Genomic DNA, 27,281 nt, shown 5'->3' with positions numbered 1-27,281 from the left:
TCAACAAGTGTAGGGCACCTGGCTGGCTCACTGATACAGCATAGGACTCTTGATTTCCAGTTTTGAGTTAATGTCCCACCTTGGATGCTGAGATTACTTAAAAACAACATCTTAAAAAAAAAAAAAATCAACAAGTGAGATGCTACAGTCTTTCTTCTTACTTTTCTCTTGGGAAAAAGACCAGTGCCCTCTAGTGTCCAAAATGTGCCTCGTGTAGTGCCAGTCACACCCTCCCTTTTATCTTCCAAGAGTAATTGTAGTAATCCGATGCTACAGAAAATTTTAAAAAATAAATTTTGGCACATCGAATCTGGATAGCAATATACAAGCATTACTACAAATAGCCGTCTCAAATACTCCTCCCCCATGTTTTCAAGAGTAAGGAATAAACAAGTTCCCTGCAGGAGGCAAAAAAAATATATATATATATATATATTTTTTTTTTTTTTCTTTACTGTTTTCTTAAGGTTTCACATCTTTATTCCGGCTTCACTGGGATCCACACAATAATCTCCTATCTTTATCTTCTATTGCGAATGACAATTGGGTTTACTTATAGAATGTACTTGGTAGTGATTAGAATGACAGGTACGGAAGTTCTGAAGACGTCGTCGGTGGTGGTGGCGGAAATTATTTACCGTGGATTCCAGCCTGTGTAACTCTTTAACCCTCTGCATTCTCGCTGCACCGAGAAGCCCCGAAAACCACCTCGAGTTCCCTAGCCCCCGCCCGCCCTCTTCCTTCAGCCAAACTCCGTCCTTGTCCGCCTTTACAGAAGCCCTGGAAACTCTGCGGGGCCCTAAGCGGCGTGGGTCTTAGAGGACCAGCCTGGAGCGCCCGGGTCCGGAGCCTGCAGGTGGCATTCACGTTCTTCCGCCGCACGGAGCCGAAGCCCGGTCCAGGGGGCGCCGTAACCCCCTCGCTTCCCGCGAGAACGGAGAACCCGGCTGCGATTTCAGCCCCGAAGTTCCGGGACCGGTCCCCGCCCCTTGGCTCCGCCCACTCCCTTGTGGTCGGCGCGCGGTGATTGGCGGCGTGGCGGGGGTGGAGCTCCGGGAGGTGGGCTGAGGGGGCGGGCTTGGGAGGGGACAAAAGCGTGGCAGTGCCAAAGCCCTGCCCTGCCGGCCGGCTCCTGGGTTGGTGCGGAGGCGGTGTCAGAAGCTGGAACAGCTGGGGCCCAGCGGGGTTTGCCAGTGTAGACGGTTGTGAGCTTCGGCGTGTGAGTGGCTGTGCAGCCGCTAGCTCATCGTCCGCGTACCTTCCCCTGCAGGTAACCGCAGGCTTCGAGGGGCGGGCCCCAGGACCTGGCTTTTGCGGGGAGGCTCGGAGCCCGCCTATAGCTGGAACGGGCAGAAGGGAGAAAGCTCAGATCTTGGGAATAAAGGGAGGAATCCAGCGGCAAGCCCTGATCGAAAGGAAGGGGGAAAATCAGGTTGGGCGTGGGGAAGAGGCATGGGGAGGAAGAGGGTCCTCGATGTCGGATGTGCAGAGGCCCACTCTGGAATGGGCGGCGGAAAGTTGCTTGCAGTGGCACACAGAAACCCAGGTCTGCAGGCAGAAAGGGAAATCGAGCGGTGGGAGGATGCAACGAGGTGTGGGAGACCAAGTCTCGGCTTTAGAGGGAAGAAAAGGTGCTGCGGTGGCGAGCTGGCTGCAAAGAAGGGGGGGAGCCATGGACTTGGGCGTGTGCCGCGAACTCAGCTGGCGGGACCTGGCCGTGCGGCGGTGGAAGCGTCCTCCTGGGGGCGTGGAGGGGTGCAGGGCACACCTCCGCCCCCCGCGGGGCTCTCCAGTTCTCCAGTTCTAGGGAAGCGTTCCCCCAGCAGGCTCAAGGCGCCCGGGGTAAAGATTCTGGTGCGCCCAGCGAAGGGTGGGCGTGGAGACCTGGAGAGACAAGCGGAGCCAGCTTCGGTTGCAGCCGTCTTGCACAACGGCCACAAGGACATATGCAGGCCAAGACCCCGCTGGTCACAGCGTCACCTAAGGACATGCAAACCCCAAGACCAGCTAACGGACGATGAACCCGAGACGCGCCCACTGACGCACCCTTCAGTGTGTGCGGAGCGGAGATCTGTGTGCTCCCTTAACCTTCGTTTGGAAAGTGCCTGCGCACCTAAAACTGCCCTTTGGCCCTCTGGGTGGCTCAGCTCTGTACTTTAAACCAGATAAACCCGGCTGGCCCGTATTAAAAACAGCTAAATCCTTCTGACAGGCGTGTTTTGAACGTTAAGTGCTTCAATTCCCCTTTTTGTTTTGTTTTAGGAAATAAACTGCGCTCAACTCAGTCTGCAAGACTGAAAGGAGTTGGAGTGATTAGAAGTTGTAAAGGTGAGAATTAGCAATTTTTCCCCTTCTGTATTTTTTGATGTGGCAATTCTGCATTTTATTGGTCCTGGAGGTCTGGAGGTAGGCGGAGGCACTGCAAGGAATGAGTCAGGGATATTTACAACAATAAATTTCAGCTGCTTCCTTGTTTCCTTCTTTGCACCTCTTCTCTGCAAGAGGCTGTTTTTGGCCCAGACGTTACTGTATTTCATGAACTCAGCTTTAAAAAAAAAAAAAAATGTGGCTAAAATTTTAGGGTTGATGAAAAAAAATTAAGAAGATTTAACAACTCTTTTTTTCTTAAACTACTCTGTATTCATCCGGGTTTATTTTGTGGAATGACACAAGTGTGTCAGAAGTTTGGAATTCACCTGCTTTCAGATTAAATGAACTGACTTGTTGGAAAAGTCCTTCCTTCTGAAATCAGGGTTTGGGTGAAGAGGGAGACTCTGATCAGCAAGGCTTAGAGAAGTGAATCCAGTGGGGCCTAAAGTCTACCCCATGGAATTTAAATCTAAAAGAAATAAATAATGTCCTATGTTGTAGGAAGCAAGGGTCTACTAAAAAAAAAAAAAAAGAAGAAGAAGACTTTACTTTTTTAGTTAAAAGGTGCTAACATTTAATGGATAATGTGAAGAAATCCTGATGTTTCAATTATGAGATATAGAAAACTTACTGCAAAAAATATCTGCTTCAACTGCGGAGATAATTTTTAAAATGCCATTATTCAATATAGACAGTATTACTTGACAAGTTGAACTGAAGTAATTTGATCTTTAAATAACAAAAATGTACTCATTAGTCTACTGTGAACCTCAGTTCCTTGTGACAAGGCAAGACAATTTTAAGGATGCTGTATGAGCCATCAGTTGTATTTGCCATCAAGGAAAAATAGCCAAGTCATAACGCTTATATATAGGAATGCAACCATGGAAATGTATCAAGACCAAGATAAGTTTGCTGCCTCTTTTTGTGTTGTTTTGTTTTAAATACAAGGACAGATGTGACAGTGGGCTCAGCAGGACTGAATCAACATATAGCTCTACTGTAAATTATATTTGAAATTACACATCACAAGTAATTAACTCTACCACACTAGTTTTTTCCCTTCTTTTATTCTAGTTGGGTTCCAGATGGCTCCCAGTAATGGTATAGGGAACCTCCTAAACACTAATAAGCAGGCTTCTAGAATTACAAATTTGGGAAGTGAAAATGGGCCTGAGGGTTAGGGATATACCCTGGCTTATTATAAGGAACTGAGGTTCACAGTCTGCTAATGAGTACATTTTTGGTTTTTTGTGTTGTTGTTTTTTTTTTAAGATTTTATTTTTTTAAGTAATCTCTATACTCAACATGGTTGTCCAACTCATGACCCCAAGATCAAGAGTTGCACATTCCACGGACTGAGCCAGCCATGCCCCCCCCCCCCCCGCCCAGTACATTTTTGTAATTTAAGGACAAAATTACTTTAGCTAAACTTGTCAAGTGATTCTGTTTATAGGCCTCTCACCTAATAATTGTGTAAGTCCGTTCTCCTGACTTTTCCAGTCTTCAGCCATAACTTAAGGGGATAGAAGCAATTTGCAGTTATGTTCCCCCAGGGAAATAGTTTCCCTTAGAGCATCATGAAAGGCAATAGATCCCTTCCTCAGGCACAGAGCCTCTTCCACTTCTCAGGGACAATATACAGGATGTGGTCTTCCTGGAAGCCTCATAGTTTCACTTCTTCCAGAGGGTGCACCCCTGCCCTTTCTGGGAATGAGATTAATTTGTATTTGCTATCCTCAATCCGAGGAAGACATGTCCTACTGGAACAATTCCATTTCTCTGCCCCACCCACTGGCAGCTTAGCTTTGCCCAAGAACAGTCCAGGAGTTGGGATACCAAGGAACAGGACAGGGACATGCGTGGCTTCTGGGCAGTGGTAGCCCTTCTATATACAGGTTTTTCGAAATAGAGAAATCACTTTTGTTTTTAGGGTGACATCCCCATTATCCATTATTGTCTCTAGGAAAACACAATTCCCCCAGAAATCCTTCGTCTTTCACTTTAAAGTTTCCTTAAACATGGCTTATAAGAACTTGTTGAATGGCCCCAAGTGTAGTTTTGGTGTTTTAGGTTTGGGGTGTGTGTGTGTGTATGTGTGTGTGTGTGTGTGTGTGTGTGTATTTTTAACCAAAACAGCCTCTTAAAAAAAGAGAAATACTAGCACCCCTCATTTTGCTGATTTTGAGGGTGCCATAAAATGAGGGGTTGGATTAGGAGGGTTCAAATAAACATGGTATTGAAGAAATCATCTCGTTTTAGAAGGTGAACCAACAGTCAGGAATAATGACAACATTACTGAGAACATCTTACAGGGTCATGGGACAGCCTTGGGAAACCTTTTCGTTCTGTCAGAGTAACTTGGGAAGATCATTTCCATCTTACGGGGTTGTGAGGACCACCTCAAAACCCACACATGAAGCACGTAACACGATGCTCTCTACAGAGAATGTGCTTGAGCCTCCTGGTAAATATATTGTCATGAGTGAATGTAGTGTTTAGTAATCACCGAATTCTTGGTATTTTTTATACTGTAATGAAATAAATGAGAAGACCTGGGTCTTCCCTTTTGTTCTTTTTAAAGGTTTCTTGAAGTCAAAATGTCTCAGAAAATCCGTGGCGGTTCTGTGGTAGAGATGCAAGGAGATGAAATGACACGAATCATTTGGGAGTTGATTAAAGAAAAACTCATTTTTCCCTATGTGGAACTGGACCTGCACAGGTAAATGAATTAGCCTTCTAGCAGCAAACTCAGAAAGCATAATCTAAGTGAATTTCAGGGCATCACTAGCTGTGTAACTAGCTACAGCTGTATCTTATGAATGAAGCTGTCGAGGGAGGGATACCAAAATATAGATATGTGAACCTTCTATTTTAATTTTATTAATTTTACTTGTTTTTTAAATTTTATTTATTTTTTAAAGAAATGCAGTGGGGAGGGGCAGAGAGTCTCAGGCAGACTCCCCACTGAGCACAGAACCCGATGACCAGTGGTTTAATCTCCCAACCCTGAGATCATGACCTGAGTCGACACCAAAAGTCAGATGCTTAACTGACTGGGCCACTTAGGCGCCCCAGACTCTTTTAATTTTGATATTTTGCTAGAAAGACTGGATTTAGCATTGGTCTGAAGAAAAGAATTGCTTTGAGAACAAAGTGATTCTCCGCTCTTTCCAAGTCTCTGTTTCTTGTGAAGTTTTTCTTTTTATAAATCAGCGGCTCAGAGCTGTACAAGGTATTATTTGTAGAAAGGAGACTCATAGAGGTACAGTCTGCATTGAACAGTAAAGTAAATGTAGTTAGCGTGGTTTTTTCCTTTCCTTCTACCTCTGTTTTCTATCACTCTACTTAACTAGTCAGTGGACTTTTCCCCACTTTTTACCCTTTTCACACAATTCTAGTACAGAAAGAACACTTGAATTTATCTTGTACAACCCTCAACTTTCTGTAGACCATCCCTTATGCCTTTTGTGTTCTAAGGATTTGAGCCTTTGCTCTGTCTTTAAAGTGTTTGGAGACAGAGATGAAAGTCTCTATGGGATCCTCCCCTTTGTTCCCTGTGATTTTTATAAATTTGCTCATATTCCTTGTGAATCCAAACTAGGAAGAGACGGAATTTTTCCAAAGGGGATATGGCTAAAGCCATATTCCATGGCAAAATGTTGACTCACACATTTCAGCCAGACTATAGCAAGTCTTCTGTGTATTTGTCTTGACCCAGAATTATTCATCAGACCCACGTGTTCCTCCAAGGGCCTATTGTTTGCCTGGGTTTAGTTAGTTCATTTACATGGTGTCATTAGACACTCTTTTTAGTTATTCTGAGCCCAAGCTATTAATAATGTCTGTTTTGCAACCACGAGATGAAGCAAATACTTGCAGAGGCCAACCAGACATACAGGAAACGAAGCATAAAAAACATTCAATGGGTTAGAGAAGCATTTCACGAGCACTCCCCTGGTTTGGAACCTGACATAGTAGCAGATGAGTTTGCCAAGTTCTTGACAGTGTAAAAGCTGCGAAAAAGCTTTAAGCCTCGTTAGCCTTAGAGGCATAAGGAGTTTTAAGCATAGTCATTGTGCCTGAAAGGGAAAGATTCACTGGCTACAGAATAAAGAATTTTTGGAGGCTCAAACAAATTTTAAGGTGTTCCAAAATGACTGTAGTCATTACGTGACCAATTCTTTTTGAGGGACAGAGAGTGATTTGTTTGTTTTGTTTCCTGCAAGTTAGTGGTCCAGGCCACTTACTCATTCTCTTCTGTTACAGACTTTAAAAAGAGAAGAAAAACTCTACTAATTTGCTGGTAGATTCTTCTGATGAGAGCTGGTTCCTATAAACATGAAAAGTGCTGACCACGGTCCTCATTTGAGTTAGGATTAGACATTTGTAATATTCAGCATTTCCTCTGCCAGAAGATAAGAGTCAATGGATTCGTTAGACTTAAGTGAATTATCTAAGGCCAAAGCAGTTTGGAATAATTTTTCTTGGAAATACACTAAGATTGCTCCTTTGCGTTTGCACTGTGAGTTGGGATAGTGAAGGAAAGGAAAATGCAAAAACGAAAAGGAACTGAAAAGAAAAATCTAGAGGCTTCATGGATTAGCAAGTTTTGAGAGCTAAAAAAACCTGAAAAACATAAAGTCCTGGAGGACAAAAAGAATTATTACATTACTGTTTTGTTTCTCCTGTTTCTGACAAATTCTGACATACTTGAGCTAAAGCTTTAATCATTTTCTGTGCTCCGTGGGCAACCAACATTTTTTCCAGTTCCGAATGACCTGCAGCCTGGGAATTGGTGTCAATTACTGTAACTCCCTGGAGTGTATAAATCCATCATTGCATTCCATTATTTACTCAACACACTGCAGGCTTATTTCCAGAACAAAGAGACTTGCCTCAGAATTAGGGAGAGGTTCATCTTCTGACTAGCTGGCATTAATGAAGAAGTCAATAGCATTTTTGGCACCGACTGTGGCATTTATAGATCCTACCACTTAAATGCCGTAAAACAATCCTTTAGACTTTCTGAGCCCTTTATTTTTAGAGCACGCTATTTACTAAGGGAAAATAAGTGCTTAGACTTACATTTTTCTGCTTAATTTTATGGAAGGAAGTCTGCAGAAACGGCTGCTTAGGTGCTTATTGCCTTTGGTGGTAAAGAACACACAAAGGGGATGAGCACAATGGCTTCCCTTCAGTCTCCTCCTAGACAGCCTCCCATGCCGCAGGTGACTACAGCCCACAGTCCACCTCTCTTAGTGCTTTGTTTGGTTGGCAGCCGTCTTCTGGATCTAAGGTGCACTAGTCCTCAAAGCTGGCAGATTGAGGTGTATTTTGAGCCTTGCCTTTCTTCAGGGCAGGCTCTGCGTGCCATCCCCATGCGTGGATGGGGACACCCTCCATCACTCATCAGTTTGTCTGGACAGTTCCACTTAACGACTTTTCCCTCCCAGCTATGATTTAGGCATAGAGAATCGTGATGCCACCAATGACCAGGTCACCAAGGATGCTGCAGAAGCTATAAAGAAGTACAACGTTGGTGTCAAGTGTGCTACCATCACCCCTGATGAGAAGAGGGTTGAGGAGTTCAAGTTGAAACAAATGTGGAAATCACCAAATGGCACCATCCGAAATATTCTGGGTGGCACCGTTTTCAGGGAAGCTATTATCTGCAAAAATATCCCCCGGCTTGTGAGCGGATGGGTAAAACCCATCATCATAGGTCGCCATGCTTATGGGGATCAAGTAAGTCGCGTTCGCATTGTTGCATTCTCCATACTCTTTTCTCGTGACAGGGTTGAGAACCACCAAAGATTATATGGAACATGATCACTTCATACATAAAAGGAAAAACTGGTTCCGTGACTGGAAGTAGTCTCTTTAAAACATTCCTTTCCTACTTGGAAAAGAAAGAAGTACTAGTTTCTGTACTTTTGTACCAGTAGGCTTATTGCCAAATTAAGCAGAAAAACGGCCAACTAAACAAAATCCGTACTGAAGTGGAGGTTTTGAACTTTTCATAAAAAGCAGTGTAGGTCCTAAAAGAGCCTTACAGATAAGAATGTCTTGTGCTGAAATCCAGAGGCTTGGATGCAGCTGTCTTTAGAAACAGTATGGCCAGGTCCGACCACTCTCCGTCCCTGTGGATGGGGTCACTGGGTTAGTCCTTGAGGATCAGCTCACTTTGTTCTACCCTGTGATTCAAACTATCCCTTCATCCTGGCCGAACCTTCCAGAGGCCCAGGAGGGAGAATGTCCACAGGAGCGCTTCAAACACAGATCCCAGGAAGACTACTCTTAGGTTTTTGTGAGTTCATGGTATCTTTTTCATCCTGCACCCCTCCCCCCTTCAATTATTTTGGCATCAGTCACTTGGAAGAATGGTCATTGTTTTCATTAAAATCCAGACTGAAAATTCCCAGCCTACAGTGGATTGAACCCTAATTGTTTAAATGTGCATAAACCTCTACAAAGCATCCATGAGGCTTTGGCGCCTCAGTGTCTTCCTTTTAAGAAATGGGAATGAGTTACCACCCATAGTGAAAGACTTCGTATGGCAGAAATGTGCTGTATAGAAAAGATATTTAATCTTCACGGTTACCTAAAGGCTCTTTTCCCAGTTGTCATTAGTAGTACTCTATACGGACATAAATAAGTAGGTGTGGCTGGCAACCGTGAGTAGCTGGTTGTGAAAATATTCTAATTTAAGTCATTGAAGAGTATACAGTGAGGCAGAAATTCACGGATGCCTTGTGTGAGCCAGGCACAGTCTTCCACCAGCAGAGCTCACTCCCGTGGGCAAGGTGGCTGTTCTTGTACGGTCCTTTCCGAAGGCGCACCAGCCCTCATAGTTGCTTCTACAGTCACTGCTGCTTTTGGACAAATCCTGGGCTGGTGTAAGTAGCAATAATAACCGTGAAGAGACTGAGCCTTGAAGGCCTAAGGACGGGATTGCAAGTCTTTTGACCCTAGATGTGTTATTTCTACTATATCACTGTTCCTCTGTTGTAAGATTGATGTAAGAATCAAATGAAATAATGAAATGATTCAAGTTAGTCACTTAAAACGCCTGTCATATAGTAAAGGCAAGGCATTAGCTCTCCTCACATCCACGATCTAGCTGGTATATTATCATCCCCCTGGGGAAAGACATCCTGGACCTCCAGGTCGTGGTCATTTCTCTCCCTCTGTCATCCTACTGCATTTCTTATCTAAGCCCACCTTCGACATTTGAAAGCTTTTAGATTGGTTCTTACTTTTCGAATGTCTTTGTTAGGTTATAAGCTTCCTAAGAGAAAATGCTTTGTGATTCTCTGCTCTTTATCAGTGCTCAGGAAACTGCCCTTTACATGGGAGGTACCCAGTAAATTCTGATTTCCACTATACCCTGGGATTAACTTGCTTTGGGAACTCTCTGGACCTCTTTTTTCCCCATCCAAAATAAATAAAGGTTGGGCCACACTGCCCTGTTTCTAGGTATCTTCCAGCTCTGTGTTCTATGATTTTTTTCCCTTATAGTTCTTAAAAGGATAGTTTGGGGGCGGGGGGTTTGGTGTTGGTTGGTTGGTTGGTTGGTTGGTTTTATATCTTTCTCCCCTCTACACAGTACAGAGCAACTGATTTTGTTGTTCCCGGACCTGGTAAAGTCGAGATAACCTACACATCAAGTGATGGATCCAAAAAAATGACATACCTGGTACATAATTTCGAAGGTAAGTCCATCAGGAGCTATATGTTTTCATTTTTTACAGATCATTTAGACAATATTGGTACTGTTTTTTAGAAGTTAGTTATGTGGCTGTTGAAAATACAAGCTGGAATCTGTAACATTTCTGTAGGACCCAACATCAAGCATAAAGAAGTAATTGCCTTCCATGCCTTCCCACGGGGTAGATTAAAAGACACAAAAGGAACCAGCCACTTAATTGGAAACGCACGTGGGCAAAGACAGGGAGGAGAGGTAGGCGGGAATCAATCATGCCTAAGTCACAGAAATTAAACATTAATAATCCCATATCGTCTGTCATGTAATCTGCGCTTTGCTCTGGTAGGCTTTGTATTTGAAAATGGTTGCGTTATATATTTGCTGAGATTTTCTTCTTGCCCTGAGTGTTTATTCTTTGAAAGTGAACATTTGTTTTTTGCCTTTTCTTCCACCCCATCCTGCTGCTTCAAAGGTCCCCCATAGCAGATGCCACCCAAAGGTTGAAAGAACAGAGAACCCTCTTTCTCCACTCCTAAAGTGGCTAAAAGCTCTCATGCAAACAAAGCTCAAAGCTTACCTAGCCCTTGTTCTCTTTCCCTCCTCTAACTAATATCATTTTAATGGAATCTCGTCCTGCGGGTTTGGGCCTTGTATATTTTGAGCCTAGGTTGGCCCTGGGCACTGGCCCAGATTCAAGTTCTGTCTTTCAATAATTACAGAGTTTACCAAGTAAGAGTCGTGAAGCACTAGTGATGACGTGTAGCATAATTATTTCTGCCAATGAGGTCTGAACCTTCAGTATCCTCCAGGAAATGATGAGAATTTTCATTTGATATTTAAAATGCCAGTTTTTCTCAATGGCTGAGGATAAGCACCCACATAGAGTTGAAAACACGTGTGAAATTTTTGAAAGTGCCGAAGACAGCTTAAAAAATGATTCACCCTTTCTTGAGTGTATTTCTGGCTCATATCAGTACTTTCTAGTATTTTGGTATCCTCAGGATCCTAAAGACCATGTTTTTTTCGTTTCTATTGCCCTTTCAAAACAAGTTAGAAGGTTCTTATCTAGAATTGACTTTCTTCCAATCACGTGCCTTGGCAGCTCATGGAATATTCTTGTTGGAAGTCTGGCCGGCACTTTTTGAAGCCATGGGAGCTGGGTATTGGGTGCTTGGGTGTTGGTGGGTGGATTTGAACTTGTTACAATTCTACCCCATTTACCTTTCTCCTTTTTCCTCTCATCCGTGTTCCCCCCACAGAGGGTGGTGGTGTGGCTATGGGGATGTACAATCAAGATAAGTCGATCGAAGATTTTGCACACAGTTCTTTCCAGATGGCTCTATCTAAGAGTTGGCCTTTGTATCTGAGCACCAAGAACACTATTTTGAAGAAATACGATGGACGTTTTAAAGACATCTTTCAGGAAATATATGACAAGTAACTAGTTCTTTTTGTTTCTTTGTCTTTTTTCTAAAAGAAGCTAGGATTTATAATATAGAATTTGCATCCTTATCTCTTTGAATCTGGGACAAATTGAATGAAAACCATCATTATCCCATAAAGTTAAGGGCAAAACTAAGATTTAACAGACATGAAACAAACCACTTTCGAGTTGCTTTTAGAAGGTAAATGTTTTCAAGTAATGTCTCACATTTATTATTATTTTTTGTTTAGAGCCAGAATTGTTTAATGTTTGAATGAAGGTGCCCTGTGACTGACAGAAAGTTCTAATTTTGGGGGGCAAAATTAGTCAAAATCAGTCCTGGCTGACTCAGTCGACAGAGCATATGACTCTCAATCTCAGGGTTGTGAGTTCGAGCCCTATGTCTGGTGTAGAGATTACTTGCAAATAAAATATTGTTTTATAAAAAAGAATAGGAGGGGCACCTGGGTGGCTCAGTCAGTTAAACATCTGATCCTCGATTTCAGCTCATGTCATCATCTCAAGGTCATGAGTTCAAGCCCCTGCTCCCTGTGAGGGAGCCTGCTTAAGGCTTTTCTCTCTGCCCAACTCCCACCTTCAGTCCTGCTTGCTCACTCTGTCTCTCTAATAAAATATATATATATATATATATAATTTTTCAAGCATATGAGTTTCTGCATGGGCCCATTCCCACTCTTTCCAAAGCACCTTGTTGTGAGTTAGAACTCAGCTTTAGTGGAGTCATTTGAACTTTTCTGTATTAATAACGACTTCAGGCTCAGCAACACGGGAGCATGTGTTAACTTTTAAGATGATATAACTCCCTTTTAGGTGCAAATGTTGAAGCCAGGGCTTGGATTTTAAGACATAATTCTTCTTCCTGCTACCAACCCAGGAGCTGTCCTAGTTTCCTGAAAGATACGGAGTGGTAGAATCTTCTTTTTCATCCATTATTACATTCTTTTTTTTTTTTTTTAAAGACTTTATTTATTTATATGAGAGAGAAACAGAGAGGGCACAAGCATAGGGAGGGAGAGGGACTGGCAGGCTCCCTACTGAGCAGGGTGCCCAAGGGGGGACTGGAGGTAGGCTCAATTCCAGGACCCTGAGGTCACAACCTAAGCCGAAGTCAGATGCTTAACCAACTGAGCCATCCAGGTGGCCCCTGTTATTACATTGTTAAAGTAAGCTATATCTGAAGAACCTGATCAGTAGTGTCCTGAAAACTAAAAATAGTGCTGGGGACACTGCTGTCTCCATTATTCTCACATCTCTGCAAAGAAGGTGAAGTCACTCTAACAGGTGGGGACATTGGGGTTTCACAGCTTTAAAATGGGCAGGATTTGAGCTTAGGTCTATCAGATTCTCAAGTCTGTGTTGCTTACACTAAAAAATGCTGGTTTCCAACCCCACCCTCTTTGGAGAAGCAGGTGCTGTCCCTAACAACACCAGTTTCCTTTTTAATTCCCTTTTCTCTCTCTTGTTTCTTAGGCAGTACAAATCCCAGTTCGAAGCTCAGAATATCTGGTATGAGCATAGGCTCATTGATGACATGGTGGCCCAAGCTATGAAGTCCGAGGGAGGCTTCATCTGGGCCTGTAAGAACTATGATGGTGATGTGCAGTCAGACTCCGTGGCCCAGGGTAAGGACTTGTGGGACCAAACAGAGGTGGAATGCAGCCGGCGGCACCTAGGTCATGCTGCAGTAGTTGTCTATTTCAGAAAAGGGGGTTTTGCAGCCCTTTGTTAAATCCTAAAATGTAAGCACTGTGCAATCACTGATGACTACACACGCTTAAGTTTATTTTCCTGAGCCCGCTCCTCTCTGAGGGAGTCAGCCTTCTTCTGCGCTTGTATCCAGTTCTTCATGCTTTGCCACTTACAGGTTATGGCTCTCTTGGCATGATGACCAGCGTGCTGGTTTGTCCAGACGGCAAGACAGTAGAAGCAGAGGCTGCCCACGGGACTGTAACACGTCACTACCGCATGTATCAGAAAGGACAGGAGACGTCCACCAATCCCATTGGTAAGGTCATGTTTACTGCTATACTGATTTCCACCCGAGAAGTGGAGATCTCCAGAGGAAATCAGACATGTCCCTTTGTCTGCCCAGTGCTTTGTGTATAAGATCATCACCAAACAGTGCCTCTGTTCGACTAATGAGAGCCATTTGAAGGTACTTCTTGAAATATACACAATATATGCATTTCTATTTTGTGGGAGAATGCACACTACAGAAAAGAATGTTGCCAGTGAGCATTTCCCTTTTCCTCTGGAACAGCGAAGTCACAGATGGTTAATAATCTAAAAGCTATACAGCTAGATCCTTCTAACTGGATTTTAAAGAAAACATTTTAAAAAGAGATGACAGCCTAGAGAGAGGAGGGGAGGCCGACACAGATGAGAGATAGAAGAGATTGTGACCCATCGCAAATTAGTAAATGCCTTAAGCTTCAAGTATTACTAGCACACCATGAAAATGTACTTTCTGAAGGCTCTAACAAAATTTAAGACATTTGCTCTATAAAAAGACAGATCTTTTTAAAATTACTATTCAGTAAAAATATTTCCAATTCTTATATAGCCCATGTGGATAGCATCTAATGGTATCAGTCACTTGAAGATTTAACAAAAAAAAAAAATTGTTCTGTTTTTGGGAACTGAAACATTTGGGAATCCCTCTTGGTTTGATCTAAGTGTTGGTTTTTTGGTTTCGTTCTGTTTTGCTCTTTTTAGCTTCCATTTTCGCCTGGACCAGAGGATTAGCCCACAGGGCTAAGCTTGATAACAATAAAGAGCTCAGTTTTTTTGCCAAGGCTTTGGAAGAAGTCTGTGTTGAGACCATTGAGGCTGGTTTCATGACCAAGGACTTGGCTGCTTGTATTAAAGGTTTGTCCAAGTAAGTATAAGATACCTTGAGATCTGCAGTTAAATCACCACGTATCTTTTCTAGGTACAAAATATCAGAGCTTTTTTGAGGTACACGGATTATTATTTATCACCTAGTTCAGGGATCAACAGACACTATCTACAGATTGCTGACAGTAAGCATTTCAGACTTTGTGGGAACAGACAGCCTTTTCAAAACTCTGCAGCTGTTGAACTTTGCCACTGTGGAAGATGAACAGTCATAGATGATACAGAAGCTAGTGGATGTGGCAGTGTTCCAGTCAAACCAGTTGCAAAACCAGACTGTAGCCTGGATGGAGTCCGGGAGCCAGGCTGGAGTTTGCTGACCTCTGATCTAGTTGACGATTGTTGGGTGACAGGGTTCTGTTTAACAAGAAAATTATAGACATTTGAAACAAAGAGACCACCAAGGCTATTGTATTGTACCCCTTTATTTCCTCCAATTTATGGGTAAAAAAAACAACAGCACAAGTTTTAGATGCCCACTTCGTCCTAGTCCCTTCCATAATGATCTCTAACCAATAGTCAAATGTTCAAGGCCCATCTATTGCCCAGGATTTTTCTGAAAACATGGTAGCCCATCTCCCGGCTGGATTGGCTGCTAATCAGAGACTTCTCCCTCACAGTTGGTCACTATGACTCACCTCAAGAAACCCTACTGAAGGGGCACCTGGGTGGCTCAGTGGGTTAAGCCTCTGCCTTCAGCTCAGGTCATGATCCCAGGATCCTGGGATCGAACCCCACATCGGGCTCTCTGCTCAGCAGGGAGCCTGCTTCCTCCTCTCTTCTCTGCCTACTTGTGATCTCTGTCTGTCAAATAAATACATACATAAAATCTTTAAAAAAAAAAAAAAAAGAAAAAGGAACCCTACTAAAGTTTAACACCAATCCCAAGTCTAAACCGTGCATCCTCTGAGATCTGCATCAGGGTCAGTATACCTCAGTGATGGGGATATACTCACTACTCTGTCTTTCTTTTCTTAAATTTCTGGCAAGAACAAAGTGTTTGAAATGTGCTTATCGGTATGTTAGCTTTGTAACCTCTTTGATTCGGCACCTATCAGCAGGATTACCTTAGCCAGTCTGTTATCTTCTTTATTTTTTTAGGACAATGATAATAATAAGACTGTTCAGACAGTTTTAAGGACATGTGACAATTTGTAGGAATGTAAATGAAAGCATGGCTGTTCCCCTGAGAAGGTTTTGTTATTTTTAAGAATGAGGAATAAGAAGTGGGATGATTTCAGTCTCTCCACCATTAGCCTGAACAGAAGCTCTGTGATAGGGTGCCTGGGTGGCTCAGTGGGTTAAGCCGCTGCCTTCAGCTCAGGTCATGATCTCAGGGTCCTGGGATCGAGCCCCAAATTGGGCTCTCTGCTCAGCAGGGAGCCTGCTTCCCTCTCTCTCTCTCTGCCTGCCTCTCTGTCTACTTGTGATCTCTCTCTGTCAAATAAATAAATAAAATTTAAAAAAAAAAAAAAAAAGAAGCTCTGTGATAGTTTCGCCCTCAAAGACTCAGGGCAGGGGACATGCTGAAGGTGCGTGTGGCCAAGCTGCCTATAGCCTCGGTCAGCCCTTTGAACCTTGAGCACAGTCATCAGCCATATATTAATTTATAATTTATTATTATATTCATTTGTAATTTATAATATTAATTTATTAATAAATAAATTTTCAATTAATTAAATGCTACCTACATAGCATTTCTAGGACTTTCCCTTTACCTGCTACCAGACCAGAGACAAACTAATTTCTTTCTTTCCTTTTTCCTCCTGTATTAGTGTGCAACGTTCTGACTACTTGAATACATTCGAGTTCATGGACAAACTCGGAGAAAACTTGAATATAAAACTGGCTCAGGCCAAACTTTAAGGCCATCCCTCAGCTTAGGAGGATACGTGTTTTTGGTAACTAGGCCCACTGGTTTACATTTTCCTGCCTAACACTCAAGGTTCAAGGTAAAATCAATTTTGTAATTTGTTTAGAAGCCAGAGTTTATCTTTTTTATAAGTTTACAGCCTTTTTCTTACACATACAGTTACGCCACCCTTGTGAACGTGGCAGGGGACTTTTTAAAAATTTTATTTGATTTTCTACTGGTAGCCTAGTGCTCCTTTGTACTCGTTGTCACTTTTTCTCATGTTCCAATACAAATGACCAAAATGAACAGTGTTCGAAAGGGTAAACTGTAGCCACAGTATTGTTCCCGAAAATATGCGTGAAGTCCAAATTCCCCCCCTTCACCTCTCCGTGGCCTGGGCTGCTGGGTGGTTTTGGTGCAACAGATGCCCCGTCACGTGAGGCAGAGCCGTCCAGTGAACTTGCCCACAGTTTGGAATGAAAGCAGAGGTGTTCGTAAAACCTGTTGGAGACACCACCGTCACTTTTGGAAAGAGCTCTTCTTGAGTGTTTTGAAAATACTAAGTATCTGTGAGGCGACTAGAGAGTCTGGAATCCCGAGTAAATACTGCCTGGGTCTGTCCTCTGTTTGCCTCCTCATCCTGGCCTTGTGTGGCCTGAGTATTATGCTACCCCGAGCAGCGTATTTCATCCAAGTGCAATAATCCAAGCTGCACCTTTTTTGGACTTCTGCTGGCCCGTTTTATTTCCCTTCTATAAATGTGATTTTTTCAGAAGTTGATTTTAACACTATTTTAGTCCGTTCTTCATCTGAACTACTTTAATTACTAATCGTAATTAAAATTCAGTGCTAATGACCAGTCTTCTTGGGTTTTTATTTATCAAGTATACTTCTGGGACTGTGGGGCAAATGGGTAAGTAAGTGGTAAGATGTGGATCCTACAGGGAGAGGGAAAGAAGACCGAAGACGGAACAAAGGAATGACTGGACTATTAGGGAATCGAGTGGAGGCACATGCTAGGGATATAGGTATGATCACGTAAGTTAATGAGAAGCCAGTGAAGTCTTAAGAAGGGAGGGGCGTGATCATATTTTCCTTTAGCAAAATAGCACAGCTTGTGTGAAGAATGAGTACTAGTGGAGGAGGAGGTGGTGGGCACAGTCTAGGAGGGAAGGCCAGTTATCGGTATATTGTGAAATGAAGATCTGAACTGTGACAGTGGCACTGGGGACTGAGGGAGGAGGGGGGTTCTCCCAGACGACAAGAGAATGGATGGGGATCGGTGGGTCCCCAGGCAATGTGGGGAAAGCGCCACGTCACAGGGGTTTCCCACAGTTCCAGCTCCACCTGAAGAAAAGCTGGCCAGCGTGCCAGCGGTAGCCACGTACTCTGGGGAAGGAAACAGGCCTCAGGACGCACTTGGGTCAGGCATACAGAGTACCTCGGAGGCCATTTTGGCCGAAAGTCCGGAATCTTTGTAGCTGAGCTTGGGCTCTTTCTACTGGACTGCACATTTGCAGGTTTCAGTGGGTGGAAAGCATCGCGTGGAACGAGGCAATGCTGTTGGATTGGATGACCTGAGCTCGTCCCTCCAGCACTCACAAACATCCTGGAAGCTGATCAGACGGAGTATTCGTGGGGCAGAGCTCCGCCTCAACATCTGTCGGATCAGTATTTGGCCAAGAACTGGTTAATGTTCTAAAATATTCAGTAAATGAATAGATGCTGGCCGATACATGCCAAGGCTAATGGTTTACTTTGTAACAACATCAGGATCCGAATTTTTGACCTGGAAAATAACTCCTGCTTCGCAAAACCCTGAAGGCAGTAGGATCCAGGAACAGAGGAGACAGGAGTCCCACACTTCGAAGTTCTCTCAGTTGCAAGTACGATCTCTTAAGTAGAATTTTTAACTGAAAATACTTAATAACTAATCTTCACAGTTAGAATCACAGCTCCCTTGTGTTTTTCCCTGATACAGACAGTCCTCCTAAGGCTTGCCAACCAGTGATTTTCCATCCTCCGTTTGAATAATTCTATCATAAAAGTTTTTTCCACATCAAGGGTCTTGTCTGTTCCTGTTAAGGAGGTAAGATATGAAACAAATATAAAAAATATGAAGAAAGACTCTGTTTATATAAATCCTGAAAAATTGTGTACTCTTATTACCCCTTTTCTCTTAGAAATTTTATTTCATAGGCCCTGTTCTTTTTTTTTCATTTATTTTTTATTTATTTTCAGCATAACATTATTCATTATTTTTTCACCACACCCAGTGCTCCATGCAATCCATGCCCTCTACAATGCCCACCACCTGGTACCCCAACCTCCCACACCCCCGCCACTTCAAACCCCTCAGATTGTTTTTCAGAGTCCATAGTCTCTCATGATTCACCTCCCCTTCCAATTTCCTCCAACTCCCTTCTCCTCTCTAACTCCCCATGTCCTCCAGGCTATTTGTTATGCTCCACAAATAAGAAACGATATGATAATTGACTATGCTTGACTGATTTCACTCAGCATAATCTCTTCCAGTCCCGTCCATGTTGCTACAAAAGTTGGCTATTCGTCCTTTCTGATGGAGGCATAACATCTTCCTTATCCATTCGTCCACTGAAGGGCATCTTGGTTCTTTCCACAGTTTGGCGACCGTGGCCATTGCTGCTATGAACATTGGGGTACAGATGTATAGGCCCTGTTCTTAATATTAGGGAGAGTGCAGCATCCTAACTGCTCATTCCTCTGGAACAAGAAAATTAAACAACTCTGGATGGTATCTCTGACTCAAAGAGGTGACTTTTGCGGACAGCCTAGCATTGTTTGTAACTTTTAAATTCTATATCATTTCAGACTTACAGAAAAATCATAAAAATTATATGAGGAAGTCCCATAACATTTTGCCAATTTTTTGCTTTTGCTCCCTTTGTTCCATCTCTCTCTTGACTTGCTCTATCCCTACACACACACACACACACACACACACACACACACACACACACACACACACACACACACACACACCCTATACACACCTTTTTTTCCTGAACCAGCTCAGAGGAATTTGAAGACATCGTGCACCCTCAGCCTTAAATAATCCAGCATGGGGGCAACTGGGTGGCTCAGTGGGTTAAAGCCTCTGCCTTCAGCTCGGGTCATGAACTCAGGGTTCTGGGATCGAGCCTCGCATCGGGCTCTCCGCTCGGCGGGGAGCCTCCCTCCCCCTCTCTCTCTCTCTGCCTCTCTGCCTACTTGTGATCTCTGTCAAATAAATGAATAAAATCTTAAAAAAAATAATAATCCAGCATGTATTTCCTAAGGACAAGGAAATCCTCTTATATAACCACAGTATGATTGTCAAAGTCAGGAAATTTAACACTGATATAATGTGATACGGTCCCTATTCAAGTTTCAGCAACTGCTCCCATAATCTTCACAGGGTTCCCTCCAAGGGCCAACCCAGGATCATACATCGCCTTCAGTTGATCATAGCTTGTCAGCCTCCTTTTGCCTAAAACAGTTTCTAAGCCCTTCTTTGTCTCTCTAGACCTTGACATTTTTAAAAAGTACAAGCTAGTTATTTTGTAAAATGTCCCTCAGTTGGGGTTTATCTGAGGTTCCATTGTAATTAGATTCAAGTTATGCATTTTGGGCAGAAACCATTGAAGTGATAGAGGGGTAAAGGGAGATGGGGAGAGAATCTTTTTTTTTTTTTTTAAGATTTTTATTTATTTATTTGACAGAGAGAAATTACAAGTACACTGAGAGGCAGGCAGAGAGAGAGAGAGAGAGAAGGAAGCAGGCTCCCTGCTGAGCAGAGAGCCTGACGTGGGACTCGATCCCAGGACCCTGAGATCATGACCTGAGCTGAAGGCAGCGGCTTAACCCACTGAGCCACCCAGGCGCCCCTGGGGAGAGAATCTTAAGTAGGCTCCACACCCAGCATGGAGCAGGTCATGGGCCTGGATCTCATGACCCTGAGATCACGATCTGAGCTGAAATCAAGAGTCAGAAGCTCAACCAACTGATCCACCCCAGCGCCCCAACCACTGTTCTGTTTCTTGACATGGGTGATAATGGTCCTGGGTGGCTCAGTGGGTTAAGCCTCTGCCTTCAGCTCACGTCATGATCTCAGGGTTCTGGGATCAAGTCCTGCATCAGGATCTCTGCTCAGCGAAGAGCCTGCTTCCCCCTCTCTCTCTGCCTGCCTCTCTGTCTACTTGTGCTCTCTCTCTCTCTCTCTCTCTCTGTCAAATAAGTAAAATCTTAAAAAAAAAAAAAAAGAATGCCTTGTAACTATTCATTAAACTGTTTTTTGTGGTCTACTCTATCAACCTTATTTCACAACAAAAAGATAAACAAATATATTAGGAAACGTGTTCTGAATCCCATGGACTAATGACACAGGGCCACATTCTCCAGAGACAAATCAAGAACTTTCTCTCTACTGTTGGCTGACCTTGCTGTTCAGGCCTTCTGGTTTGCCTTTCATAGAGAGACACATTCCAGTCACATTGTCTCTAACCTTCTCAACATAAGCTGGGAAGTGTTTCTCTAAGAAGATGCTCTGCCCCTGTAATCTCAACCAACTACACACCAAGAATTATGAATAGAGATGCTTGAGGGTCCTTAAGTGGCTTTTTGGACCTCCCTTTTCTCACCTTGATGAGTCCATGACACTTTCTTGTTAGGGGTACTTGGGTGTAAAGCTCTCATTTGATTTCTGCGTAAGAATTACTCTCTTCCTGGTTGGCCTTGCTTTGTTTCACCTGGTGCACTATTTATATGTTCAGAGACGAAGCTCCGAGACATTTTCTAGTTGAATCACATTTTCCTCTTTTCAAACCACTAGTTCAAATTTCTCCTACTTTTCTTTCTACTTCAAGCGATATTCAGGTATCTCTTACAAGGTTTCACTGTGAATTTCCCAAGTAAACATTGAAATGTTTAAGTTATATGATAGAAACTAAAAATTTAACTTTGACTCTGAATTTTGATTCTAATATTCTAGAGCTACTTTCATCTGTTTCACCTAAATTTTCCATGTTTTCTGGTTGCAGTTACTCCATTTGCTAGAATTACTCAGTGGCTTTATTTCTTAGATCATTTTCCTGTTTTTATTATTTGAGTCAGCCTACTCATTGCTGCAAATTAATTACCACACCCTTGTACTATTCCATAAAGACCTTCAAGTTGGATCTCAGACAAAGTTTTTAATCTGGTTTTGGCATCTGGATCAAATTCTTTATATGAAAGTTTTTTCTGTTTGTTGTTTCTTCTTTCTTTGAACACAATTCACCCAACAAATAGATTTGAGTATGTCCTCTAATCCTGACACTGTTGGGACACCAGTGTCTCCTAAGACCGACAACCTCTAGATGGGGGTACTTCTCTTCAGGTCAGACTATACCAAGGACTCACATCATACTAGCTCTAAGAGCCAACCAGCTTGGGTTTTGAGTCACTGTGTTTTAGTGAGATTCTTTACCATTATAATAGGAAGACTTTTAGAATTTATTTGGAGTTAACTTGGGTCTCATTTTCCGTGAATATATTCTCCAAATTTCCTGAAGCTATGGCAGGATAAACCATACCTTTATCTCTACTCTGAGTACAACCCTTGCCCTTTAGCACAGTTGTGACTAACACCTGGTTCAGTGATATTTGTTCCACTTCCTCTGTCAGTTGCTGGGAAAGTATCAGCCCTGATGTAACCACTTCATAAATTCCTAGCTGAGGGGTGGCTCAGTTGTTTAAGCATCTGCCTTTGGCTCGGGTCATGATCCCAGGGTCCTGGGATCGAGACCCACATTGGGTTCCCTGCTTCTCCCTCTCCCTCTGCTGCTCCCTCTGCTTGTGCTGTCTCTCTCTCTATCAAATAAATAAAATCTAAACAAACAAACAAAACAAAAAAACAAAACAAAACACCTCCCAGCTGAGCACAGGAAGAGATTTGAGATACATAAAGGATGGACTTTTTCTACTCCTACATTTACTCCTAGTCGAATTCTCCAACTTGGGGGAGTGGCTTGAGCTCTTATCTTTCTCAAAGTCTCCAGCAATGGGCTCACTAGTGACTGTGCACAGACATGGTATTTGAATCTTATTACTTGCACTGTACCTGAGACATTAACCTATTTGGATTCTCAATACATTTGGAATGCTTTTAAAGTGTTTCTATAAGAAACAAAGACCTGCGTGGGATACCTTCTCAGAGTCAAGAATTCATGAGTCTTTCCACTTGAAACTGTTTCCAGATAGTTATTTTAATTCTATAATGTGTCAGTCACCTTTAAGGTATAGCAGGCCCCTAACTATTTTGCCTATAAATAGCATAGTAACAATCAAGTCATTGAGTTATCTTTTATGTAGCTAATACCATGTGCTTTTTCTAATATAAACTTCATACGCCTCAAAGCCACAGCTTAAAAATATATAGCCAGGGCACCTTGGTGGTGGTTCAGTCGGATGAGCTTCCAACTCTTGATTTCAGCTCAGATCATGACCTCGGGGTCATGAGATTGAGCCCCACTGGTGGGCTCCACTCACTAGGGAGTGTGCCTCTCCCTCCACCCCTCCCCCCGAGTGTATACATGGGCACTCTCTCAAATGAATAAATCTTTTTAGAAAAATTAAAAATAAAAATATAAAGCCACTACAATAACTGTGAGGTAATCCAGCCCTGCAATGGATGTCACCACAGCCCATTGAGAAGAATCTCAATGCTCAACATTACTCACCATCAGGGACATACAAATCAAAACCATAATGAGATACCACCTTACACAGTGAGAATGACAAAAATTAACAAAACAGGAAACAAATGCTGGTGAGGATGTGGAGAAAGGGCAACCCTCTTATCCTGCTGGTGGGAATGCAAGCTGGTACAGTCACTCTGGAAGACAGTATGGAGGTTCCTCAAAAAGTTGAAAATAGAGCTACCATATGACCAACAATTGCATCACTGGGTATTTACCCCAGTATAGCTGTGGTGAAAAGAAGGGTCATATGCACCCCAATGTTCATAGCAGCAGTCACAATAGCCCAACCGTGGAAGGAGCCAAGATGCCTTCCTTCAACAGATGAATGGATAAAGAAGATGTGGTACATATATACAATGGAATATTACTCAGCCATCAGAAAGGATGAATACCCACCATTTGCATCAACATGGATGGGAATGGAGGGTGTTATGCTAAGTGAAATAAGTCAAGCAGAGAAAGACAATTATCATGGTTTCACTCATATGTGGAACATAAGGAACAGCACAGAGGACCATAGGGGAAGGGAAGGAAAACTGAAAGGGAGAAATCAGAGAGGGAGATGAACCAGACTATGGACTCTGGGAAACAAACTGAAAGTTTCAGAGGAGAGGGGGTAGGGGGAAGGGGGTAACAAGGTGATGGGTATTAAGAAGAGCACATGTTTTAATGAGCACTGGCTGTTATAGGCAAGTAACGAATCATTGAACACTACCTCAGAAACTATGTACTATATGGTGGTTAACTGAACATGATAAAAAAAAATTCAATGACAAGGAGAAAATCTTAAAAGTAGCCAGAGAGAAGCTAATTATCATGTATAAGGAATTCTCAATAAAATTAATAGTTAATTTCTCATCAGAAACCATGGAGTCCAGAAGGCAGTGGAATGATATACTCAAAGTGCTGAGGGGGAAGAGAAAACAGCCCAGACACACTTGAGAATAGTTGACTCTATATGTAAGAATGGTCTTCAACTGGAATGATTTCTGAGGGTAGATTACTGTTGAACTCTCTTTTTTATTATCAGAATCTGTTCAGCCTAAAAACCTGTCAATGGGTATATTCCAAGAAAAACACCCAGCATCTTATGGGTATCCCAACATTTAAAAAATGATCTATTGTATAGAAAGTTTGGATTTCTACCAACCTCTAAAAAGTCTTATTAACAACTAATTAATTGATTACACACATTTATATCTACCATATAGTTTCTCGCACTATCTCTTAAATAAATAAGAAAAGAAATCTTTTTTTTTTTTTTTAAAGATGAGTTTTTCTGTGTCTGATGAATCACTTAAGGGACTACCATCAAAAAAGAGAAGTCTCAAGAAGATTGCTGGTTCCGAGCCAAAGACAAGTTCAGGTGTATACAATGAATCTGAGATAGACAGAACACCCAATTAGGGGATTTCAAGCAGCATTTGAAGATAAATGATTGAAGTCAGGGCCAGAGATGTAGACAATAGTTGAAGTCTTGCAGATTCGCTGCAGGAGAAAAAAAGCAAAATGAAAACAGTAAATGGTCACTGACTGGCCACATTTAGTAAGCTGGAAGAGTCAGTGAAGGACAGAGAAGGAACAATCCGGAAGACAGGGGTCAGTGCCAAAGATAGGGGTTAAGCTAATTCACTTGGAAAGGGGTAGGCACACAGATAGATGTTCGAGACCAAGGTGAACGTAAACTAAAAGACAATCCTTGGCAACTCTCGATAATCATACTCTAAAAGGCATACTAAGATTTTTAAGTTAGTGTTTTACTCATCTACATGAAACTTACAACATTCTCATCTTCTGAACTGACATTCTCTGCCATCTCTGATACTCACACTCATACTACTCAAAGGGGGGGGGTTGCTGGGCAGATTATATATATATGTATATATATACACATATATTATATATATATATATTCTAAATCAGCACTTGGGGCCCATATGTATAAATTATACAGGCAACTTTCATAACACAAATATAAATCATGTATTTCAATAATTACATCAATTGCTTATGGAAGTTTTGTTATTTATTCAAATACAGAGTAGTTTTGAACTTTTAGTCTTAATTGACATGCTCATGTCTTAAGCATATGTGTTAACCTTATGGAAAATAAATCAGTTACTATTTTGGGGGTGGGTAGGGCAGACAGGGAAAGAAATACAAAGAAAAGGGAAGAGTGAGTCCCTGCAAAGTTCTGAGACGGGGCGAGGGTGACAAACCACAGTTGTACGTGAGAATGGTTGAGGTGCCTAACTGGAAATACTGCATGGAAACTGGAGTTATGGAAAGGAGTGTATAGACGGAGTTCTGTGCAAAGTAAAGGTCCTGAGCATTTATACTGATAGTTTGTAGCATGAGGAAGTAAGTGGTTTCTGGTCACATGGTGTTCCATAAATAAGATTAACTTGGTCCCAGGTTCAATCAAGTTGCAAGCTTGCAATTAGACCATGTTTTATAAAAGTTTGCATAAATCAGTTGTTTGGTGCACTAGAGCACAGATTCTTGCACAAGCAATGGAGTAAGTCTTCAGTATGTAGCTGGGGTACAGTTTGAGGGGACTCACATTTGTGTGTGTCATCTCTTATGGGTGTCTCTTACGTGCATCTTCAGTTCATTTCCACCATCACCTTATCACTACATTTTACTCAGGAGGACGCTAAGCCCGCAGGATAAAGGTAACTTGTCCAGGGTCAGCGAGCAAACAGCAGACGAGAAGGCAAACTACCATTTGCTCAGTGCAGCTAGATCAAAAGTTTCTTAAAATATGAACCAAAGACCACCCATATGAGACACACCGAGTGAACAGAACACTCAATTGGGAATATTCAATTGGAAACCCCCAGTAGGATATTCAAATGCAGATTCCCAGGCTCCCCTTACTGAATCAGACGCTGAAGGCAGAGCTCCAGGAATCTCTAGGTTCACAAGCTTCTCTGATGATAGTTCTCAATGGACAAAATCCGAGAACTATGGGAAAGGTTTAGGAAAAAGCCACGGGATAGAGCACATTTACACAAGGTTTTCGTTGGTTAATAGTATCCATTTTAAAGTAAAGAGGATGATAATAGTGGTGATGATCAATTGCAAGTAATTCCTAATGGATACAATTTAAGGCGTGTTGTTTACTTTATTCCCCTCCTGGCGGCAGCAGTTTGTGTGTGTGGGAGACTGTCTCTGAGGTCCGCTTTCCAGCCTGTTTTCAACTTCCTTCCTTCCTTCTTCCACTTCTGGACCCCGAGGCTCTCTCAAACAGCTAAACTGGGTTTGGTGTCACTGTCAATCCTCTAAGATCTCCCAGTGATGGGTAAGGAGAGTGGCAGGGCCAGCTGTGGCCCTTCTGGAAAGCAGGGTCATTTGTAAGTCACGAGTTCTGGATTCCCAGGCTGTTGGGATATTTGTCCTCGTTTTCAGGCAACTCTCTGATATTTTTCCTCAGAATCTCTTAGATACAATGCACATTTGCATTCAAAGCCACTTTGGCTGTGAAAACCTGAATGATAATGGTCAGTAACCAAAGATACCTCTGCTGAGTGTGTGTGTGTGTGTGTGTGTGTGTGTGTGTGTGTCTAGACTTGTGCTTTCTCCAGTATCTCCCTCCATAACCCCCTGCCCCACCTCCCCTCAGTCCCCCACATCAATTTTCTCTCTCATCTCTGTCTAGGGATTAAATATTACTGACAAAGTTGGCAGGACTGAGCCACGTTGAATCTAGATGCGAAGGTAACCTCCAAAAACCCATACTGGTCAGGGGCAAGAACTGGAACATAAGGGTTAATGATTTGGCATTTTCCCAAGTCTGAAGTTCAAAGTGCTTTTCCAAATGCTGTCCAAGGGTTTCTATTGCATCCCTGCTCTGCCTGGCAGTTGCAGTCACCACACTGGGTGAAATGACCCCTCCTTGGTTTCTGACCAGGCATTAGCCCTTGGAGAGAATTCAGGCTTCCTGAGGGTGATCTCAGGACCCCAGGCCCCTCGTAATCAATTCTGCCCGCCCTCCTATGGGTTCTTCTCTCTCTCTTCTCTCTTCCCTTCTGGCCTGACCCATCTGGATGCTGGCAGGAACTACAGAGTCAGGAAATAAGAGTAGGAATTATAGTTCTTTAGATCTTAGATAGCCTTAGAGATCATTTGATTTAGCACACTCTGTGCTCAAATTGGGGGGAAAAAAAAGAGAATAAGGCTTTTGCTCATGCTGTTTATTGCTAAATAACTCAAGTGTTTTTCAAGCAATAGACATTCTCCAAAAAGAAA

General features: G+C 42.6%; 1 protein-coding gene across 1 annotated transcript; it reads left to right on the top strand.

The window, feature by feature from the left end:
- The first annotated feature begins 1,097 nt into the window (after window positions 1-1,097).
- On the top strand, window positions 1,098-17,128 carry IDH1 (isocitrate dehydrogenase (NADP(+)) 1). The gene is made up of 10 exons (XM_032354610.1): window positions 1,098-1,270; window positions 2,263-2,328; window positions 4,955-5,092; window positions 7,827-8,118; window positions 9,980-10,085; window positions 11,338-11,515; window positions 12,993-13,144; window positions 13,387-13,527; window positions 14,238-14,400; window positions 16,193-17,128. The coding sequence occupies exons 3-10, from the start codon at window positions 4,971-4,973 to the stop codon at window positions 16,281-16,283; spliced, it is 1,245 nt and encodes a 414-aa protein (XP_032210501.1). The 5' UTR covers window positions 1,098-1,270; window positions 2,263-2,328; window positions 4,955-4,970; the 3' UTR covers window positions 16,284-17,128.
- Window positions 17,129-27,281: the final 10,153 nt, after the last annotated feature.

Source organism: Mustela erminea, chromosome 8 (genome assembly GCF_009829155.1).
Source record: "Mustela erminea isolate mMusErm1 chromosome 8, mMusErm1.Pri, whole genome shotgun sequence".
Lineage (NCBI taxonomy): Eukaryota > Metazoa > Chordata > Mammalia > Carnivora > Mustelidae > Mustela > Mustela erminea.
Note: the sequence above shows the minus strand (reverse complement) of the source record. Positions and strands in the feature narration are given on the sequence as shown.

Excerpts from the sequence above, each read along its gene's own strand:
- IDH1 (XM_032354610.1), top strand. The coding sequence starts at position 4,971 with ATGTCTCAGAAAATCCGTGGCGGTTCTGTGGTAGAGATGCAAGGAGAT. Across the intron at positions 10,086-11,337 it reads CCTGGTACATAATTTCGAAG|AGGGTGGTGGTGTGGCTATG; the intron begins GTAAGTCCATCA and ends TTCCCCCCACAG. Across the intron at positions 13,145-13,386 it reads GTCAGACTCCGTGGCCCAGG|GTTATGGCTCTCTTGGCATG; the intron begins GTAAGGACTTGT and ends TGCCACTTACAG.